Source organism: Rhagoletis pomonella, unplaced genomic scaffold (genome assembly GCF_013731165.1).
Source record: "Rhagoletis pomonella isolate Grant_MI unplaced genomic scaffold, Rhpom_1.0 Rhpom_scaffold_00001, whole genome shotgun sequence".
NCBI lineage: Eukaryota > Metazoa > Arthropoda > Insecta > Diptera > Tephritidae > Rhagoletis > Rhagoletis pomonella.
The window spans coordinates 95,961,992-95,983,577 of NW_023458555.1; the positions used below are offsets into that span (position 1 = coordinate 95,961,992).

General features: G+C 34.6%; 1 protein-coding gene across 8 annotated transcripts in view; it reads right to left on the reverse strand.

Moving 5' to 3' along the window:
- Nucleotides 1-4,293: 4,293 nt before the first annotated feature.
- The window catches only part of LOC118749016 (thyroid transcription factor 1), an 897,134-nt gene continuing 879,841 nt past the window's right edge, over nucleotides 4,294-21,586 (reverse strand). For 5 of the 8 annotated variants that reach the window (XM_036483820.1, XM_036483833.1, XM_036483810.1 and 2 more), the window contains one exon: nucleotides 4,295-5,115. In XM_036483820.1, coding sequence (XP_036339713.1) covers nucleotides 4,690-5,115 — 426 coding nt within the window. In that variant the 3' untranslated portion in view covers nucleotides 4,295-4,689. Of the gene's footprint in view, nucleotides 5,116-21,586 lie in introns of all 8 variants that reach the window. The other 3 variants (XM_036483837.1, XM_036483847.1, XM_036483844.1) reach the window with 1 other exon arrangement.

The following is a 21,586-nucleotide window of genomic DNA, read 5'->3' on the forward strand; positions in this document are numbered from 1 at the left end:
TGTTGATGAACTAAGAGCCTTTTGCTGTTCTTCAACCTTCCCGGATGTCTGCTGCACATCCTTCGACGACCAAGCTGCTTCATCCTTCTGTTCGTTCTTTGCGGATGCATCGTCGGGTTTACCCTGGAAGTCGTATTTGTCCACGTCGATGCCTTCAGCTTCCATAGCCTCTCGCAACCGGGATAACAATTCCACTTTTCTTCCGGAGGTGGCCAAATTACGCTTTTCCAACTCCTGTTTCAGGTACTCAATTTTTAAGTCCTGAATTTTCGCCATTTTTAGTAGTTTCTCCTTCGGGATTTATTTAACAATCCCACTTCTGACACCAATTGTTACGATTATCCTTGAACCCTCGTCCGGATTTCCCAAATCCTCCGGTTCGTATCGCTGGATTGTTAAATAAAGGCTAACGATGACCAAATGGTAGTACAATTAACTTTATTGTACAACAAACAATTTTACAATACTTGCTAATACAGTAAAAATACTACAATACTTGTTAAAGCAATTACAACGCTTTACTGAACTTGTTAACACAATTAAACTTATAGCTTGCTTATTCGCAACTCGCTTCTCTGCTCACTTTACTTGTAGCTTGCTGACTTGTAACTAACTCACCTCGCTGTGGCGGCACCCTTATGTACCTGCGCTGGCACTTATGGCAACTCTAGAACATTCTGAATTTTATCGCTCATTCTCTTTCGCTCGCTGTTCGCAGTGTTCATCCAACTTGACGTTTCTCTTTGTGGAACATTCTACGTTATTCCTCGAACATTCTGCCTATTTCTCGTTGTTCGCTTCGCGTTGCCGCAGTATTCGCCACAGTATTTTTCAAAATTTGGGTGTCTACCACATCTACAACATAAGACTTAAAATCTCCCACATTTTTAGACAGAACATTTGTTTAAAATTTTTACATTACTCTAAAATTTCAACTCAATTCTAATACGAAATATAAAAATTGATCAATACATTTTCAAAAGGGTACATCATAAATTTTGCTTTAAATATATCTGTGCCTTAACTTTTTAATATTCCAAAAATCTGCATTTTTATATTTGCTAAAGTATTATGCAATGGAAAAATAATTTTGTGGAATTTTTTGCATAAATAAATATGTAGGATTTTTCTCAAATTAAAGAAAATATTTTTTTCTTCGTGATTATATTCTCTAACTAGAAACCTAATGTCATACTTGTTTTTGCATAAATTTGCGTTGAATCTGAATGATCCCCCAGCAGTTATATTTCCCGATCTAATTTTTGAGTTGTGCCTCTTTTGACGACGGTGTGCGATATGTATACCCAATTCAAATATGAATTGGAAAATCTACCACATCTTATTCAAATCTACCACATTTTATGCCGATTCTACCACACTAAAATAATAAAAAATTGTAGTTTAAAAAACTAAAACCTCCCTATTATAATTGCAATTCGTACTGGCATCAGGTATGTAACATGAGAATAGAAATCGCTGCATCTTTTAGGCGCATCAATATTACTTAGTTACATCCCGAGCTAATAAAAGGAAGGTAAAACGGGGTTGGTACACTGTTCATCATAGATATATCCATACAAACATATGTACATATGTACGGATGGCTGCAGTTACACGAAGCACGCTTGCTCCATTTATACATATGTATATTGCTTGGTAGCGGCAGAGCTGAAATGCGAAATGAGTTTGTTCCCTGAAGTACGGCGGAGCGACTATAGGACTGATAAATCGGTAGCTACCTGGTAAACTCCGTCAATCACCGACCGACTACTTGCAGGGTATTTCATCGATTGCTTTTACAAGGCAATGTTCTAGGCGGTAGTCACCATCGGCTCTCTCTGCACTATCGCCAGTTACTAAAGTAGTCACTTGCGTGATTTATCGGCTCCCTCTGTCGTAGTTTTTCGCTGGTTCCGACTGGTTCGACTCTGCACCACCATGTGCACTACCACGGGTTAATAGAGTAGCTACTTACCTAGAAGTCGGAGCAGTAGCGGCTCAAAAGTAGCGATTGACTTCAGCAGTACTGAAGGGTTCATACATAAATATTTATGTACATACGTGCATACAAACCATTTACATTTAACATTCGCATTCGCATTCGCAATAATCAATGCGGAGCTTTTGCGAACGGGAATATTGTGCAAGTGCACTGATAAAACGTATATCTGGCAAACAAAAAATTTTAGCTGAGTATTTTTCTACGTTTTCTTAAAAAAACTGAATTATTTTTTTCTCATAAAACTTATTATTCTTAAGTTTCGTGTTTCCTTTTATTAGTCTTTCAGCTCGGAAACAAAAACATTTGTTTTAATTTTGTGTAAATTATCAAAATTAGCACGCATCGAAATAAAGATGAAATTATATGTAAATAAGTCGACAGCCAAGTTCACAAATTAAATAAGAATTAATTCAAGGTGAATTTTATATCTATTGAGGAGTGGGACTTGGCATGTAATATATCGTTAGTTTAGTATAGAAAGGCCTTAACTAACATCGTCGCTGAAATACATAAAGCCGTAACTAACTAAAAATCCAAAATTAACTTTTTGATTGATTATGATGCATTTCATCGAATCATAAGTCCCTACATCGTTTTAGGCAATACAAAAATTTAGTTAGTTGGGGTTTTTTGCATTTCAGCGACAATGTGAAATAGTATTAACTATACGTATCAGGGACCGTAAATAGCAATTATTTTTCCCAACAGTTAAACTTGGCCAGATATTTTTTAAGTTCGAAATAAAAGTCTTCCCGGATAATAAATTAACCGCTTATCCAAATTAAACAAATTTGGTACCAAATAAAAGAGGACTTAAATAGCTTTTAAACAGAAATAACTATCTATTTATATTTTGTTATAATTTAATACAAAAGAAATGCAAATACCGAACCCAAGATTTGTTCTATGGTAATTAAAAAACATTTTTTTTTAAATATTTTTCAATAGCTGGCTTTCTGCTGGCTTTTCTCGTTTAAATATTTTAGTTTTAAAGCTATTTTAGTTGATACCAAGCTTGTTAAATTTGGATAAGCGGTTTATTTATTATTAGGAAAGGACTTTTGTTTTCGACTTAAAAATATCTGGCCAAGTTTATCTGTTGAAAAAAGTAACTGTTATTTTCGGTCCCTGATACATATGTTTGTTGAATATTTGCATTCATTCTCCTCAAAAAATATATCAAAACACATTGAGCGCATGGAATGGAACAACAAAACGGATTTGATGGCTTATGGTACCGAAAGCGGTGAGTAATTAATTGTGACTGCCTGCAACAAGGAAACGCTGAAGCACTTCGCTAGTGAAGATACTGAAAATAATATTTTTAGTGCTGGTATGAGGTAAAGCACCAGTGGATAAGGTCGCCAGGCGCTAATTCAAGCGGCATCTTACCGCGCTGTTACGTACCTAATACAAAACAGTGGCCAAATTATTATGCATTTAAAAGTTCAGCTATAAATTATGTTTTAGTTACATAGAATATTTGTTTCCAAAGAAGCCACACTCATGCATCCTCTCGGAAATGGTACAAAAGTCATCGAATAAAAGCTGTGGAGTTTATGATGGTTGGATACCGTCCACAAATATAAATATGCACTCTGCATGGCTTTTTACAATGGCGAGTCCAAAAATCCACTTTGCTGCACACCCTCCTTTTGGTCTACGTGAAATTGTAAACACTGTTATTACATCAATTGTTTCATGTGCTAAAAATCGTACTAACCTAAAGGGCTACATGTCCAAAGTTATTGCTACGTGTTCCTAATTAATAAATTTTTGTATATTTATGGATTCCTGCAAAATTGGGCCATGTAGTATTAAAACTAACACATTTTTCTGAATTTTTTACATATTTTTGTATGCGTTTTGGCATTTCTCTCTCGCAATTGCACCAAGATGACGTCACGCAAAAATTACGCTCAAAAATCCTCTCTCATTGGCGCAATCTTGTATTCTATCATTCTTGGGTACTCGTATGAATGCGCGTTGAAGATGTTTGCACTATCGCTTTGTTTATCCGTCATACGTCGCTTTCATTCTTTTTCCCCCTTCTCTATACTCTATCTTCCTTCTTACTCTTGTAACATTTTCAGTTTTAAAAATTTCACTCTCCATTTTTGCGATACCGCCGCCTAAGAAGTTTCGCTTCAAAAATATTTTGTATCAAGGTCATTATGGACAAATTTAAAACTATCATACGTACATATGTATATATTTCTTAGCATTTGCTATTCGCGCCGGTATCCGTATTTAGTAAAGATTAACAAGTAAAATTTTTTATTGAAATATGTACAATGTATTTATATTTTTACTGATATAGATCAGTGTGCAGACGGCTGTACGGAATATCAGACAATGCTATATCGATATTCCTTTTAATTATAATTAGTTTAGTATATCTAAATACATGTGTCTATCTCGATTCTGCTATGCTGATATGTTAAGTAAAAAATAAATAATGATTAATTACACAGGCGATTTGGCTCACACGACCAAATTAAGTAAACGCAGTTTACCAAAATTTAATCAGTTTTGAATCTTTTCATGCGAATTTCTGTTTATGTAATAAGATTTATAAAAATAAACTTGCTCATAAATTAAATTACTCATAAACAGGCTAACCGAATTGAAGAAAACATGCAAAAGTATGTTATATCATAATTATTTTTTTCTTCCTCTGCAGCCTTTTACCACGCCCTGCCTTGTAAAGGCAAATACCCTGTACACTGTTGTTGATGGCCGTTTGAAATAAAATTATTCTGGTTGCGATATGCCATTGCCAAACTGTTTGACATTAAAGAATTATTGCAAGATTGTTGCTGTATTTGATTATGTCCTACGATCGTCCCATTATAACTGGCAATTAGTGAATTTGATGTATCTGGAGAATGGGAGTTATTTGTTTCTCCTGTTATAAGACTTAAGCTACTTGCAATGCTGTTATTCACTTCGGTGGACGCATTGCTTTCGTTTACATTGGTGTTATTGCTGTTAGTTGGAGCATTACTAGCAGCACTTACTTGCTGCGATTGTGAAGCACTGTTATTTCCGGCGCACGGCTTTCCATCCTTTACCAGTACAGGTACGGCAACGCGCCTAGGTGAACTAGCAGTCTGCAAGTAAAAGAAATATAACGTATCTGTAAGAAAGTATATTGGAGCAATTCGTGATTGGTGGAATATGCAATAAGAAACTAAAAAAATAATAAAGATATTCTTCAAAACGCGCAAATAAATGCCTCGTTACCATGCAAGACTCGTAAGCTTACATAATTTTGTATGGAAAATCGGTTTATTTACGAGGTTTACGGATTACGAGGCATTTATGCAATTCCATGAATACCCATAGTATGAATTGTAAGTGTATATCATAGTGGAATAATACCATGATTCAATAATAAAAGGTTTGCTCAAAAAGCAGTTTTCTCGCTTCCTCTTGACAAAATCGTCTCCCTTAGCAAGGCACTGTGTGTGGGTTCGTGTGAGTGTGCAATGCTTTTGTAAGGGAGCTAAGGGAGTGTCAAACCTCTAATGTCAATAATGAGCAAACCTTTAATTATTGGCTGCATTTCTTTATTCATTCTGAACGTTTGGAATAAACTTTTTTGTTTATTTATTCTTTAGAACGTTCTTGTTGATATGTTGACGTCTATTTCAAACGCATTCTGTTTATTCCGGCTGTGAAATGGGATTATCCGGAATGTATAAAGAAACGCAGCCATTGAATCATGGAATAATACCAGGTGTAGTAATAAGAGCGAGAAGGAAGATTTGACACTACCTTATTGGAAGTGTTCGCCCCTTAGCTTTTTTTAAAGGGTAAAGGCCAGAAATATTAGAAAGAATTACCCTTTTTGACTACAAAAGGGATAATAATTTGAAGTTTTTTATTTAATACATATACATAGATAATATTAAAAATTACTTTTGAAATATCCGTATTTGAAAAATAAAAGAGCTATTTAAATTAACTAAAATTAAGCATAATTCATTATTTTTTATTCAAATTAAATATGTACTGCGAAACCATTTTGTGGATTACGATTGTATTTAGTATTGAAAGACAAATACCAACAATAACAAAGAGCTTTAAGGATATAAAGCCAATGTAATAAATAATAGTTAGAAACTTAAACAAAGATTTTGACGCTAATAAGAGTAATTTAATGTACTAAATCCATGGAGTAGTTCACACAAAGAAAAGCAATCAAGGACGTAGATACTGAAGACCACCCAGATTGAGAAGTGTCTATATCATTCTAGATGAAAGGTCCAACTACGGTTTCAAAACACCATGTTAATGCCGCATAAACGGATATTTTTATGCAAAAAAATATGTTAAAATGGAGAAATTGGTAAAAAAGATTTTTCTCAAATAATCCGACAAATGCATACAAAATCTTAATAAAAGTAGCCAATGTGGTAACCAATAAAAAGTGACAGTTAATGCCGTAACTCGATGTCTTGAGGCAAAAGCACTTTTTCCAATGGTCAAATTAGTAAAAATATTTTGCACAAAAAATACTTCTAAGAACTCACCGACTCACAGTGGTCCAATGTGCAAGGCTAGGGTAATTTAATTAAATTTTTTATTTGTAATTTTTCAATAAAATTTTTATCAAATATGCAAGAATATTGTCTACTTAAGAGTAAACACAACTTTGTTTGAAAAAATTTGGCTACATATAAACATAACGGTATCCAAATGTCATAGTAAGCAATAAGTGAAAAATGAAATTGTGCTTGCAACGAAAACTGAGTATTTTTAAGGCTCAGTAATTTGTTTAAAGAAACTTTGTTTTAACTTCATTTCTTTCTCCGTCATTGTCTTAAGTAAGAAAATTCAGGAAATGTTGAATTATTAACGAAGTGGACGCACATATTTTTTTGGAGCTGATAAAGTTTTAATCTTATTGGTGAGTACCAAATTATTATTCTTTTTTGTTTTGTAGAAGAAATCTTTCTCATATGGCGGAATATAGATCACTTACTATACCTATTCTCTCAATTGATGTATATGCTAATAGAATCCAAAAAAAAATTCTGCCGCTAGCTGCGGCACCCATACATTTATTTTCAATTTTCAAAACGACTCCTAAAACTTCAAGACAGGAAATTTTTGATTTTTGGCTGTCGTCCCCTAAAAGTGAAAGACTTGATGGAATAATTGATTTTGTACCAGGGAATATCAGTTTATGATCTAGTGATAGAACCAAATTTGTTAAATTGAAATCATACGTGCGAAGTTAATTCAGAATTTGGACCTAAAGTGACAAAACTTTTCCGAAAAAGAGAGCGGTTTGTTACTCCAAATAAAGATTGGCTCGAATTTGAAATAGACTTATCACAATTTGTGTGTTCTAAGTTTGGTAAGCCGACATTTTCTGCTGGTAGGCCAGCTAAAAGTTTTGAAGATTGTTGCCAAAACGTTAAAATGAAGCAAGCTAATGAGCTTTCGAAAGTTATAGAACCAGATGTATTTCTTTTTGGCTAATGAACAAAAAATTAGATCTTCAGCTACGCTACTTAATGAGCTTTTAAGTGCTTCTCCAGAAAGAGGTACTGCTATTAAGGAGGTCATATTGGCAAAGAAGAGTCCTAAAGGTATTTCGCCTGAAGAAGCTCCCGCACTAATAACACCGGCACTCAAAAAAAATTAGTGGATGTGCATTTGACCGGACCTACCTATGGTTATGCATTCCGACCCGCAGAATCCGAATTTGAATTCAGTTTGGCCAACATACCTCCTAGATTTCAAGAAAACTTCAAAAAACCGTTTTTTATTACCGATTTTCACTATTTTTCCGGTTTTTTTTTTGTGACGTTTTCTCGAAATTTAGGAGGTATATTAGCCAAACTGACTTCAAATTCGAATTGTGCGGGTTGAAATACATAACCATAGGTAGGTCCGGTCAAATGCACATCATACTAATTTTTTTTTATTATTATTATTTTTTTTTAATTTTATGGTTGGCAGGCGTAGTCGCCATTCGATCTTGCCCATTTTATGAGCAGAAGTTGTTAGTCATTCAGACATAATTTGTGCGAAATTTCATCCCGATATCTATCTTAGTTCTTAATATAATAATTAAATTACCCTAATAAAGCAGATTGGACCACTGTGCGACGGATGCATAGACAAATCTTGATAATTTTATGAAGAAATGAAATTAGATACATGAAATCAGCAACGTGAATACAAAAACTTAACAAATGATATTAATGGTTATAAGGTTTAAATAAATAAATTTAAAAAGGTATATATGGGAGGTTTATAAAGATTAATCGATTATAGCTTTTGCCTTTCAAGCGCTTATTTAAATAAGTTATACGGAAACGCATCCTGTACTTAAAATATAGCATTTTCACATTTATTGGAAGGTATATTTCATAGCTGTGGGATAATAATTTTTTGGGGCAGTTGGTGGTGCCAGAAATTACTTCGCCATTAAATATTTGAAATATCCAACTTATTTAGCCTAACCTGCTCCTCTGTTAATGGAAAAAAACGAACGCCTTCGTAAGTCGAGGTTTTTCTGCAAATTACACAGCTTATTAATTTTTAATCACAAATAAATTATATAGTACTTTTTCACAAAAATTCAAACGGAAAAAAACAATGTCGCAAGCAAATAATAAATGGCCAAATTGCCCCCAAAATATATGTAAACTCTTCCAAAGAAGCAACACATAAACGTTCAATGAACAAATGCAACATTGTGAAATATAAGGCAGTCGAATGTCAGAAAATGAACAGAGAATACTGCCTTATTACTTCACCTGTTTATTGCGCCATGCGTGTATGTAGAAAATGTGTGATTTAATACACTTGTACACAACGGGATCGAAATAATAATAGCGTATTTTTATGAAATGAAATTAAATGGAGGTGTTCATGCCTTCCTGGTTATCTTGCCATGATTATATATTTCATCCTCAGTTGGCTTGAATAAAACACACTGGAGAATACACGCGAAACATAACACAGTGCAGATTGTAGGCAGGGTCGACTACAGCATGGAAATAGATTTTTCATAATCTTATTAGAAAAAAAACCGTTATTTTAGTACTTAATGGACTAATCTATACATTGCTTGACCATTTTACGATTTTCAAAAGCTTATCAAAATGTAAACTGTTCGGAGTTTTCATCGGAGAAGCCAGAACAGAGGGCACTTTGAATTATTTTTTTCGAACTTTAACCATCGCCCCCGGTGTAAAACAGTGATTCGTGGCGTGAAAAAGGGGGTCCAAGTTGTAAGTAGATGTCCGCGAAAATTTTTCTTCTTTCGAGGGAAAGAAAAAAAATGTTGGCTTGACATTCCTATCAATGTAGACAAAATTTTGTAATTATTATATTTCCTTCAATTTTTTTGAGTAGTATATTAGATAATACAATGTAGGCAAAATCTAATACATCGAAAGAAGATACAAAAATTAAGGGAGGAAAAGATAAAAACCAAAATTCTTCCTGCATTGATTGGAAAGCCAAGCGAACATTTTTGTTCTTTGCCATCGAACCAGATAAATTTTCGCGGATACCCACTTACAACTTGGAACCCCCTTTTTCAAGCCACGGGTCCACCTGGGCCACTTTGGGAATCACTGTATACACCAGGGGGCGATAATATGTCTAAAAAATAGTGCTTTTTTCATGATAAGTGCTTATGCACACAGTATCGACATATCGCACGTTTAATAATATAGACAAGTATTTCAAAATTTACGTTTTGGAAATTTCATCATAAAATCAATAAGCTTTGTAGGGAGAATACGTTCAGTCTAACAGATAAATGAAGTACTGAAAAATGACGAAGATACTAAATAAATTTTATAAGAAATTTAATTTCCTGCAAGTTTGTAATTTATTTTTTGAAGAAAATTTCGCAGGAAGAACTATTTAATTTCATTAGAAGCACCCTGTGTTTATTTGTTTCAAATGGTTGCATACATTTAGGCATATGTAGAGTGAGAGTAAATGCGGTACAAATGATTATGCATGCATGCATACGGCTTTGTACCTTTATATATGTATACAAGTTTTCAAATCTTTATTTTGTGAGCTTCGTGAAAAGATTATATCATAACCGCTACGAATACCTTATCATAACCTTTACTGCCCGCTGATGTTGCTGTAGTCGCTGCTAACCGCGCTGCAGAGGATGATGTGATGTTCTTGTGGAATTTCTATCTTCTATGCAGGGGCTCATTCTGCATATCAGCATAATCGTACTCCCAGGATATTAAGGTGGCAATTGCTAAGTAAGAGTGGTTGAAGTAAATGCTTCCGATGCTGGTGACTGCAGGTGTTCGATACGCAACGTCAGCGTAAGTGGTTTCCCACGGCCTGACGAGAACCGTCGCTGTGATGCTCAACTTAAGTGCCTAGCGATAACTCCTCCCCACGTTAGTGAGGACCGTCCTCGGTACCTCTTAGGTCTTTAATGACGTTTTGGAGATCTCGCTGTTTTCGCTTTTTCAGAAACTGTCCTTTCAGCTTAATGATGACGTCGCAAATCGTAACGATCGTGAGTATTATTATGCCTGCTACGCTGCTGTCTTTGCTTTTACTTCATTTATGTAATGCAAATGTGTGCAAATTTTCGACGCTTAGCTTATGCAAAAACGGCAGGCTGAGTATTTTCTGGTGACCAGTAATGTTTAGTAGAGGCGACGTTGCTATGCCTGGCTGCCTTCTTGGAAAAGTATTACGATTCGCGAACATGGTTTCATTGATCCATACATTGTTGTTGATGACATGATATTTACGGTACTTAATGCCTCCTTCACGTTTGCTGGTCGGCCATTAATTATAATGATGCCTTCGTCGATCACTACTACGGAATCTCGATGATCAGGTTGAATACTGCAATGTGCTGTTATTCTGGAATGTAACTGCTGAGCACACTTTTCTTTAATTGACGTCCTACAAAATGTTATTCTTATTGTTGCTCTGCAATAACTAACTGCCATTATTCGATTATCGCACTCGGCTTTAGTTGTCCTCAGCAAGGTACAGCACCATTCCATTCTGCGAGTCGGGAAAAATACATATATTCTTACATGCTAATCTAGGTCTAGGATATTGCATAATAAAATGCAACACATCTTCATTTAGCAAAATCTTAACACTAGACACATCCATCAATACCGTTACACTAATATTAGTGAATTGCAGAATGTATGATATTAATTTGGGGCAAGTGAAATCGAAAGCATCAAATTTTGTATTTCAATTATTAAAATTCTGTTTCTTGTCATGATACAAAAAAGGAGGTAGTTTCATTTAATGACATTCGTTGTTGTTGCTAACCATTTCACTTTTAATAAAATTATGACATTTCATCAAATTCATGCTATCCGATTACTAGAAGAAATATATTTTTTTAAGCAGAAGATTTTATCAGTACATTCAAAGATATAATATGATGAACTTGAAAATTATGCCGGCTAAATGATTTCGCAAATGGGGTTGACGACTAGGTTTCAGAACGCATGAAGAAAGTGTAACTGCAAAACCGCGTAACTGACATTTTTTCCGAAAATTGGATTTGCTCACACAAGCTCTTGGCTCAACCCTTATCCATTCGTCCTGAAATGGGAGTTATTTGTAAAAAAGAGAACCATTTTGAAATGTGAGTGTTTTTACTCTCTTCTAAATAATTTATGCAACCTCACATAAGCAGTTGTGCATTTTGTTGATACACGGTTTTGTACTTTAAACGACGATCTGTTAGCTGTTTATCGGAGGGCGGTCTGTTCAAGCCGACTTCAGGTGTTTTGCATAAATTGAAAATTTATGAAATTTAATGATGCTAAAAGCCTAAGCAGGAGCTCGGCCAAACACTAACATATGTGTAAGCGCCAATCTATTATTATTATTATTATTAAAAGCCTAATTTTTTGCAAAATCTGATGAGAAATTTAAAAGCAAACTTGAACCTAAATATAAAAAGGTTTTATTTGAGAAGAACATTCTTTAGAATTTGATTTTTAAATCGCAAGATTGCATTAAAAAAAAAAACAGAAAAATGCGCGCTTGGTTTTTATTACAAAATGAAAAGAACCATTACGATGAAGTCTCCTTTAACAGTATCAAGTACTGATAATGGTTTTTGATTTGAAATGTTATTACATTAGTATAAATATGGGAAAGAAAATACTCCGATTTATTGTTTTAATATTATCAAAGTGGCAAGGCCGTTGATAATACTCACAAATTATGAAACTTCAAAAAATTTTATTATCCGTCAAAAGTTGTTTATTGAAACTACCTTCTTTTTTGTATCATGTTTCTTGTCATTAAAATTTCATAAAGGTCCGAGTTTTCAATTTGCTCTTCTATTTGTTAATTTATTAATATGATTTTGAATTTTTGTGTTTATTAAAATTTGCCTATTATTTGACTCACTGAGTTGAGATTGCCTAAAGTCAAGGCATATTCAACAAGGTACAACCAAGGCACATTAAACAGGTAGTATCAGTAGAGCAAAAACAACATTTGCGTGTATTTTGTTGTTGCTTCTGGTATCGAAAGTGTCAAAAACTGTGCAACTTTCTTTCCTAGTAAATTTGTTTGCTTCTCGAAGCATTGATCCATCCTTTGCAAGGCCCAGTAATCAGCGGTCGTGCTGCTGAGTTGGGCGAACGTTCCAAAAGCTGCTATTCAATCGCTTGTTTTGTATGGAAAAAGGTTTCACATGCAAATAGATTTTAACAATTCAGAATTTGTGTGAGAAAAAATTAAAAATATTTGACATTTTCGAGACCAAATAATTTGAAAATAAATCAAATCAGCTGCTCTACTGATACTACCTGTTCAATGTACCTTGGGTAGAACTGACAATTCAGTCGAGTCATAGCTGACTGTAATGCTAAAAAATGTAAACAAAGAAATTAACCCTTTGTTATGCATTTACCATATTTGATAAAACTCAACGGCCCGTAGCTATAGTCAAAATAAAGTCGACTCCTAAAGTTAAAAACAGCTTTTTGACATAACTTACAGTGGGATATCTGTCAAAAAAAGCGGCTTTTAACTTTAGAGTCGACTTTATTTTGACTATAACTGCGGGCTAATATCTTTGAAATGAAAGTTTTTGTAGATAAGAAAATTTTAAAAATCTCATTGGAATCAACTTCATTTTAGGTATTGCATTTACATTTTAACGTAAATGTGGAAATGCATACTTACACAAAATTATACAATAAGTGAAAAACACTCATTTAAAAACCCATTTTGGCAATTTTCTTGCTTTTACTAGCCCAATGTTTTTAAGCGTTTTTTTTTATTCAAATTCCTAATTCTAAAGTATATTAGACATTTAAAAGAAGGTTTGATTATTCTAAATTTACATCAGCACTTAACTTCAACAATTCAGCTATTAAATTTTTGCAATTTGAAATTTCCTTTCCGTTAAATTTATTAAAAGTGAATTTCAGTTTCTTTATGAAGATTTTCTCTTCATATTCGGTATAATAAGTCCTACACCTGGGAACAAACGCGTCCGCTTAAAAATACCCGCCTGCGAGATGGGCAACAAATAAAGTCACTGGCACTAAAATGGTCTTCGCGCACACGTGAAGAGTCTCCTAATGAAACATTGATACTTCGGAGTTTTAAAATAACGCACAAGTTTGTTGTCCTGGCTCTTGTCAAACACAACATACTGCCCGTAATTCCGTTTCATTTTATTATGCATTTAAAATTAGTCGCACAGCTACAATTAAAAATTTATATTAAAAAAAGTTAAAATTTTGAATAGTATAGGGTTAAGAGTTGACATTTTATTCGCAGTTCAAAAGATAGAAATGTCGAAATCACTTCTACCTTTTTATGCCTTGCCTAAATTTCACATGTTCGAAGTCATAGAAATCAGGTGTGACGGATATTACTTTTAAAGCGGTTCCTAAGAATTTCAAGCTCCTTGCTTGTCTATGATGTACTCTTATGGCTGTGTGTAGTGTTTACAAATGTTTAGTGTCTACCAACAAAATTTTCCTCAGGTGTTTTTGTTTAAAACCTTAAGCCAATTGCATTGTCTCATCCACAATTTTAGAATATGTAGTTACGTTAGTTGTATGCCTGAAGTATCCGTAGTCCTGCCAAAGGATAACGTCTCCGTCTAAAACCGGAATATATTTCGAGTGAGTGTAATCGGTCAGCCTCGTTGCCACAGTTGACAGTAGTGAGATCATCACAAACAGATCCTGGAAAATGGTTTTCTCCATAATACATTTTATTTTTATCTATCTTAAGTTGTGCTTATGGACCACCCTCCCTTTTATGAGAACGGCTGTCCCCAAGTCAGCTTCTATTCTCTCCTCAACGCATAGCGGCGTATGTTTATTTTCTAATTTTTTGTTCGTTTTTACTAATACCTTTTCCCCCACTTCAAAAATTCTATCTCGTCTTGACTGATTGTGTTTCTGTAACTGTACCTCTTGAGCCGTTTTAACTTTATTTCTTATTTGTTCTCTGAACTCATATGTGGCTGAGTGTATGTATTATATCAGCAGGTTTTTGATTAGTGACCGAGTGTGTGGTCCTATTATATTCTATTGTCGTTTGTATTATTAGTTCAACTGTGTCATCAACTTTTCTTTCGAGTTTGAGACACTTTGCGATTTCCAACAAGGTGCTATGTAGTCTCTCTATCTGTCCGTTCAAAGTACTGTGTAAGGGTGGGGCGTTGACTATGTGCACATCGAAACGGTTTAACAAAATTGATCTTATAGTTTCGGAATTTAAAGATTCTTCATTGTCGCAGAATTTGGTTTTTGTTTTAGGGAAAATATTCATTAACAGCAAAACAGGGGTTTCTACATCTGTTTTTTTGCGAGGGGTTTGGACCAATGCGAATTTAGAAAATGTATCTACACAAGTCAGAAAGTATTTTTTATCCGTTGTAAATATATTGATGTGCAAAATTTCGCCTACATATGGAGGAATTGGAGTTTTTTGGATTAATTATTTTTCGAGTGTGGATCGTATTTAGCCCTTGAACATATTTTACAATTTGCTACAATTTATTTCGCTAACTTTGTCTGACCTGAAATCGTTTTGTTTTTGCACATTTGTTCCACTCTTTTTGTTTACTTCTTGATACTCAAGCTTGTCGCTAAATTTATTTAAAGCTATTTACATCAGCTCCTACATTATTATAATTTGTTTTGTTTGTCTTTTTATTAACAAGTGTTAATAAATCTTTCGGTATGAAGTGCGATTTGGATACTTGCCAAATTAAAAGCGATTTTGAACGCTACTTATCTTCCTCGCTTTGTGATGGTATTTACCCTCTGGAAAGTGCTAGTTCGACAGAAAGAGTTCTGGACGCTATCAATGATGGCAAGGGCCTTCGCTAGTCTTGCGTAAAGTGCAGGTTAACCGAAGTGGATCTTTTCAAGTTATTTAGGCAAACCAGAAATGGTTTTACAGAAATAGGAAGAGAATTGTCAGTACTGACAGAAAAATTTAAGCATTATGAAAATGTGTTTAAATCATTCAAATGCCTAGATACCTTGCAATCTGTTAAAGATATATGTGTGTCTAAACGTAAGCTTGTTCATAGTCCACCTAAGGGAATAATAGTTTTCCGGCTGACTTAATTAATCTATCTTCTCCATGTCCTCCAGCATCAGAATCCTCAGCCTCAAAAGCGAGTGTACCGAAATCTGCTTCGAATATAACGATACTGAAGTATCTTCCCCTTCCGCCGTTGAAGTGGCGGAACCGTCTTCAAAGCCTCCGCCGCCTTCCCTATCCACAACTAGGAACACAGTAACTCCACCGCTTCCACCGGTACTCCAGTCTGATACAAGGAAACTAGTTGTGGCTCTGCCACATAAATTTAGATAATTCGAATGCGCTGCTTAGTAGTTCCTTTTGGCCCCCGGAGCTTTCGTTCGAGAATTCGAATATATACCCAAAAAAGGAAATAACTTAGCTTATATTCCCCGTCATAATACTGAATCAAAAAACTAATTATTAAATCTGCTTTAAGTATGTATTACCAAAATGTAAGAGGCTTAACTACTAAATTAACGAACTTATACCTTAAGGGCCTTGAATGTATTTATAATGTTCTTTTTTTTACTGAAACTTGGCTGAAACATCACATTTTAAATTCTGAGATTCTTCAAAATAATAATCATATCTATAGACAAGATAGGGAGGACAGAATCGGCAGTGGCGTACTCTTCGCTGTAGACTCTTCAATACCATCTGAAAAAGTTAGTCTTCCACACATTGATTCAGTAGAATTCGAATGCATTCGTGTTCAAGTTGGAAAAGGGCCTATTTACTTAGCCCTATGCTATATCCCTCCCCGATCTGACACATTGGTGTATTCACGACTCATCTCTCTTTAATGAAATTAGTTAATGTACTGACTAAACCCTTTGATTCAATGATTGTGTTGGGTGATTTTAATTTACCAAGCGTATCAAGCAACATCATTGACAGTGATATCGTACCTTTCGCGTCTAGTGCGTGCAACAACGTATTTTTAGAGGAGATGGCTGAACTCTGCCTAACTCAGGTTAATGTACTTCACAATAAGTTTGGTAAAGTATTAGATCTTGTTTATGTTGGTGATGCATCTAGCGCGTTGTAAATAAGTGTGATCCACTAGTTTTGCCCGAAGATGCCTATCACCCTGCTATAGAGATATCTTACGAAGTTATAAGTAATGGACAAAATTGCAGTACCCAAGCATACGAACCAAATATTTGCTTTGATTTTTCAAAAGCTAACTTTAAAAAGCTTAACAATGAACTATCTAAATTGTCGTGGCCTGCACATAAAGAAAATATTGAACAAAGCGTTGCACTTTTTAACATTACTTTACATAAATTATTTGAAAAGCATGTGCCTAAACGCATGTATGTTCCTGAAGAGCAAGCACACTAAACACTAAAAAACTGAGAAATTTGAAACAGAAAGTCACGTTATTTTAGATTACACAAAAAAAGGGTTTACAATCATACTAGGTAAAATAATCACTTTTGCGTCATACGTTTTTTGAATTAAATAAAAAGTGTTTAAAGCTTACTTGTGTAAAATCAAACGGCGTATAATATATAACCCCAAATCATTTTATGACTTCGTAAACTCCAAGCGAAATGTACGTGGCTTTCCTTCCGCCATCAAGTATCAAAATACCGTCTCTAGTCAAACAATTTCTAACATGTTCGCTCAGTTTTTTATATCCAATTATTCCATTAACTCACATGCTAACATTTACTATCCTTTTAAACTACAGTAAAACCCGCTTAAGTACCTCACGAAAAATGTCAGCTTTTTGAGGTACTTAGGCGGGTTGGGTACTTAAAAGAACCCGCTTAAGTACCTCGATGCGGGTACTTAAACGAACATAATTATTGATGTATGTAGTTACATCTTTTTGTTAACTTACATAAATATGTAAATCCTTGAAAAAGCATAAACATTTAATGAAGTATACGTATTTATTTAAGATTTTACAACTAAAATAGAGTTCATTCCCTAACAACAACAAATACCATGTAAACCTAAGCTTAAGATTTTATAAAACACTTAAAGAAAAAAATGCATCAAAATTTAAAATTTCTTTTCTCAGATGTGTTCTTTGAGTATACAGTTTTATAGCCCATTCAACTTTAGTGAGTAATGTGCAAGTTTCAAGTGGGTAAAAATTACCGTTGATTTTTTATAATTTTTTTGCTGAAGGTGTGTAACGCTGCCACTGAGATTCAAAATATGTAAATATTTTAAGGAATTTTGAAAGAGCACTTAACAGGTGAATATTATAGGTAAAATGGTAAATGGGGTACAAAAAATTGTGGTACTTAGGCGGGTTGGGTAAATAAGTGGGGAAGTAGTTAAGAGAGGGATTTTCTTCAGATTACATTCAAAAATTAACATTGCCCAAAAATGTTGGTTACTTAAGGGAGTTAGGCACTTAACTATATATCCAATGAACTCAATAAATATCCCAGTAATATCTCCCGATGATGAAGTAGTTTATCTGAAATCCTTAAAGCAGTCCTCCAGTTATGGTCCTGACCAGAGCCCTACTTGTATTCTTATAAACTGTGCTAATTATCTCTATGAGCCGTTATCAGCGTTATTAATTTTGTATCTTAAAGAGGGTGTTTTCCCAACTATATGGAAGTAATCGTTAATAACCCCGTTACATAAAAGCGGTAGCAGATCTTCAGTGGAGAACTACCGGGGAATAGCTAAACTTTTTGCAATTCCTAAATTATTTGAAGCAATTATAACAAATAAGTTGACGCATTCTATCTTTATTCTAGCATTTAATATAGTCAACATGGATTTGCAAAGGCAAATCAACTTCTACAAATCAACTATCTCAAAAGCATTTAGTGAAAGCAAAACTGTTGATGTTATATATACTGACTTCAGTAAAGCATTTGACAAAGTGTGCCACTCGTTGCTCACCAATAAACTTGGTCTTCTTGGTCTTCCACCTAATTTTCTACGTTGGATCTCTTCATACCTCTATGGTAGTTCACAAAGCGTAATGTTTAAAAATACTATCTCTGACGTCATTGATGTTACTTCAGGAGTCCCTCAAGGTAGCCACCTAGGCCCGGTTATGTTCTTGCTTTTTATAAACGATATTTCTACACATATACAATGTTCCAAAATTTTAATGTATGCAGATGATATAAAGCTTTATAGCTTTTTTCAATTAAAGAAAGAAAACAGCATGGCTTACTAATGTAAAGTAAATCATATGCCTCTAAATCTTAAGAAATCCCCCTTCTTATAGGTAACCATAACCTGGAACTGGTATACAATTTTGTGGACCTTAGTACACAATGGATCCTAAGCTTAATTTTTATCTTCACATTAATGTGACAGTCAACAAGGCTAAAGGTGGAAATACTTGCATTTGTGAAACGATGGTCAAACGAATTTTGTGACCCTTATATCACTAAAACACTGTTTACAACATTAGTGGAATAATACTCGCGCTTGTACACGACGGACGTACTTTAATCGGCTCCGCTTATATTACTTGTAAATGCTAAAGTTTATATTTTTATTGCTATATTTGCGTATACCTTAATTTGTAAACCTTTCTGCAATTAATTCTACTCTGTTCACTGCGCTTACTTGTGGCTTACTTCTTAATTTTTAAATAACCTTGCTGTAGAACTTTCTTTTTGTTTCGAAATGCCTATTGGCGCTAATTTGTTTAACAAATGTCGCCTAAGTAAAGATTTTCCGGCTGCAAAACAATAAAATTGGATGAAGGTGTTACTTTTTCTGCTGTGTTTTCAAAATTAAAAGAGCTGGAAGTGAAGGTCCAGCAACAAACGGACCATCTTCTGCCGCTGGTTGAGTGTATCTCTAAAATTGGCGGATTTGGAAATAAAATTGTCGAAGATAATCGATGAAGAGTTCAGTTTGTTTGCAGCTAAAATTTCCGAGTCATCTGCATGCCTAGTTTCGCTGGAGGCGAATATGAAGAAAGCGGAAGGTGATATAGAATGCCTAAAACAAGAGTTGTTGAGCGTCGCCCAGCAGAGAGCCGCTCCAGATATTGTTGCTGATGCTGTTGCGTTTGGTGTGCCTTACACTGAGGGAGAGAACCTTAAGAGCATCTATAATCGCACTCTTCGCACTTTTGGTGACTATCGTAGGCGAATGAAGTCAACAGTCTCTCTCAATGCGATTGGTATTGAGGGAAGCTTTCATATTTATGAGAGTCTTAGTAAAGAAAATAGGCGGTTACTTCAAGATGCCATCAAGCTGCGCAGAGAAGGAAAACTCTTATCTGTATACACGATGCGATGGTGTGTACACGTGAAAACCGAAAAGTGCATTTACAATATGTCAACAAGAATAACATGGGAAGAAGATTTGATGCAGTTTTGTTAGCTGTTGGTTTTTGTTAAGTATACCTTGTTATGTTATTTTTGTAAAGTTAGAACATCTTAGTTTAATTTCGTCATACATCTTTGTTGTCTTAAGGTTTCTTTTTGTTTATTTTGTTATGTCTTTGAGCAACAACAAAACATGTAGCGTTGATGACTGTAGTCTTGCAATGTTGAATGTTTTATGTAGTCGTCAAAAAGGCCTTAATGTAGTACATTTCAATGCGCGTTGCCTTAATAATGAAAAAATTGATGTTGTTAGAGGAAAGTTTGAGTTATCCTCTCTTAATATTATATGTGAGTCCGAAACTTGGTTCAGGCATGACATAAGCGACACTCACTATGAAATCAAGAATTATTCATTGCTTCGGACTGATACAATAGACAAAAAAGGTGGTGGAGTGGCTATATACTCCAAAAAGGATCTAAAGAAAAGGCTTATCTCCCAATCAGTCAGAAATAATGTAGAATACATAGTTATTGAACTGTCTTGATCCTTGTCCAAAACCTTGCTATCCTATGTATATAATCCTCATAAGAATTATAGATTATGTGACTTCTTTGGTTATTTGTCCTCTGTTGCTGTTGATTATGATCATATATTTGTTTGTGATGACTTTAATGTTAACTTATTATGTACTGATTCTAGTTGCGTGCGTCTAATGGATAGTGAGTCTAGTGTTGGCTTATCGTTCGTTAATGTGTCTGTACCCACAAGGTATGGAAATAATTGTTGTCCAAGTCTATTTGACTATTTTATAGTATCTGACCCTGCTAAAGTTTTAAAATTTGACCAGATATCGTTTATATCAGACCACAACCTGATTTTTTGTTCGCTTTACATTAAACTTGACCACAAAAATGAAGCAGTTACTTCGTATAATTTCTTTGACTACCGGTTTTTAAATGTTAGCAATCTCTTTAATGACCTTTCACAAATCAATTGGTCTGCATGCTGGAGTTTCAGCTCTGTAAATGAGAAACTAAGCTACTTGAACAATAATATTCCTCAAGCGCTTAGTTCGCATGTTCCTATTAGAACTTCGGGGAACAGATCTTCGTCTTGCCCTTGGTTTAACGATATAGTTCGAGCGGTTATCATAAAGCGAAGTAAGTCTACTCCGCATGGAAAAGGGATCGCACAGATAGAAATTGGTGTGCTTTTAAGGCAATAAGAAATGAAGCGACACTGACTATAAGACGTGAAAAAAGAAAGTTTTTTGCCAAAAAGCTCAGTCCCTTGTTCCCTAATAGTGTACTGTGGCGCAATTTAAAAACCTTACGTATTCATGTCAGTGATAGTTCAGAGTGTCCACTTAACCCCGATATCCTAAATTAAGCATTGTACCTATTCCTCCTGTTCTCTCACCTCCTATCCCATACTCCATTATGATGGTGTTTTTCACGGTCAAACGATTGGGTTTTGTGCAGTGTCAGAAATTGATGTCGAAAAAAGTATTTACAAGATACGGTCAAATGCAATCGGTGTAGACGGTATTCCAATTAAATTTATAATGATTATTTTACCGCTAATCTTGCCAACCCTAACTCACATAATAAACCACAGTTTTACAACGTCTTGTTTCCCTAATATGTGGAAAATTGCCACTGTCCTTTTGATAGCGAAAAACAAATCGGCGTGTAGCCCCAGTAACTTTCGTCCTATCAGTGTACTTCCTGCGCTGTCTAAAGTAGC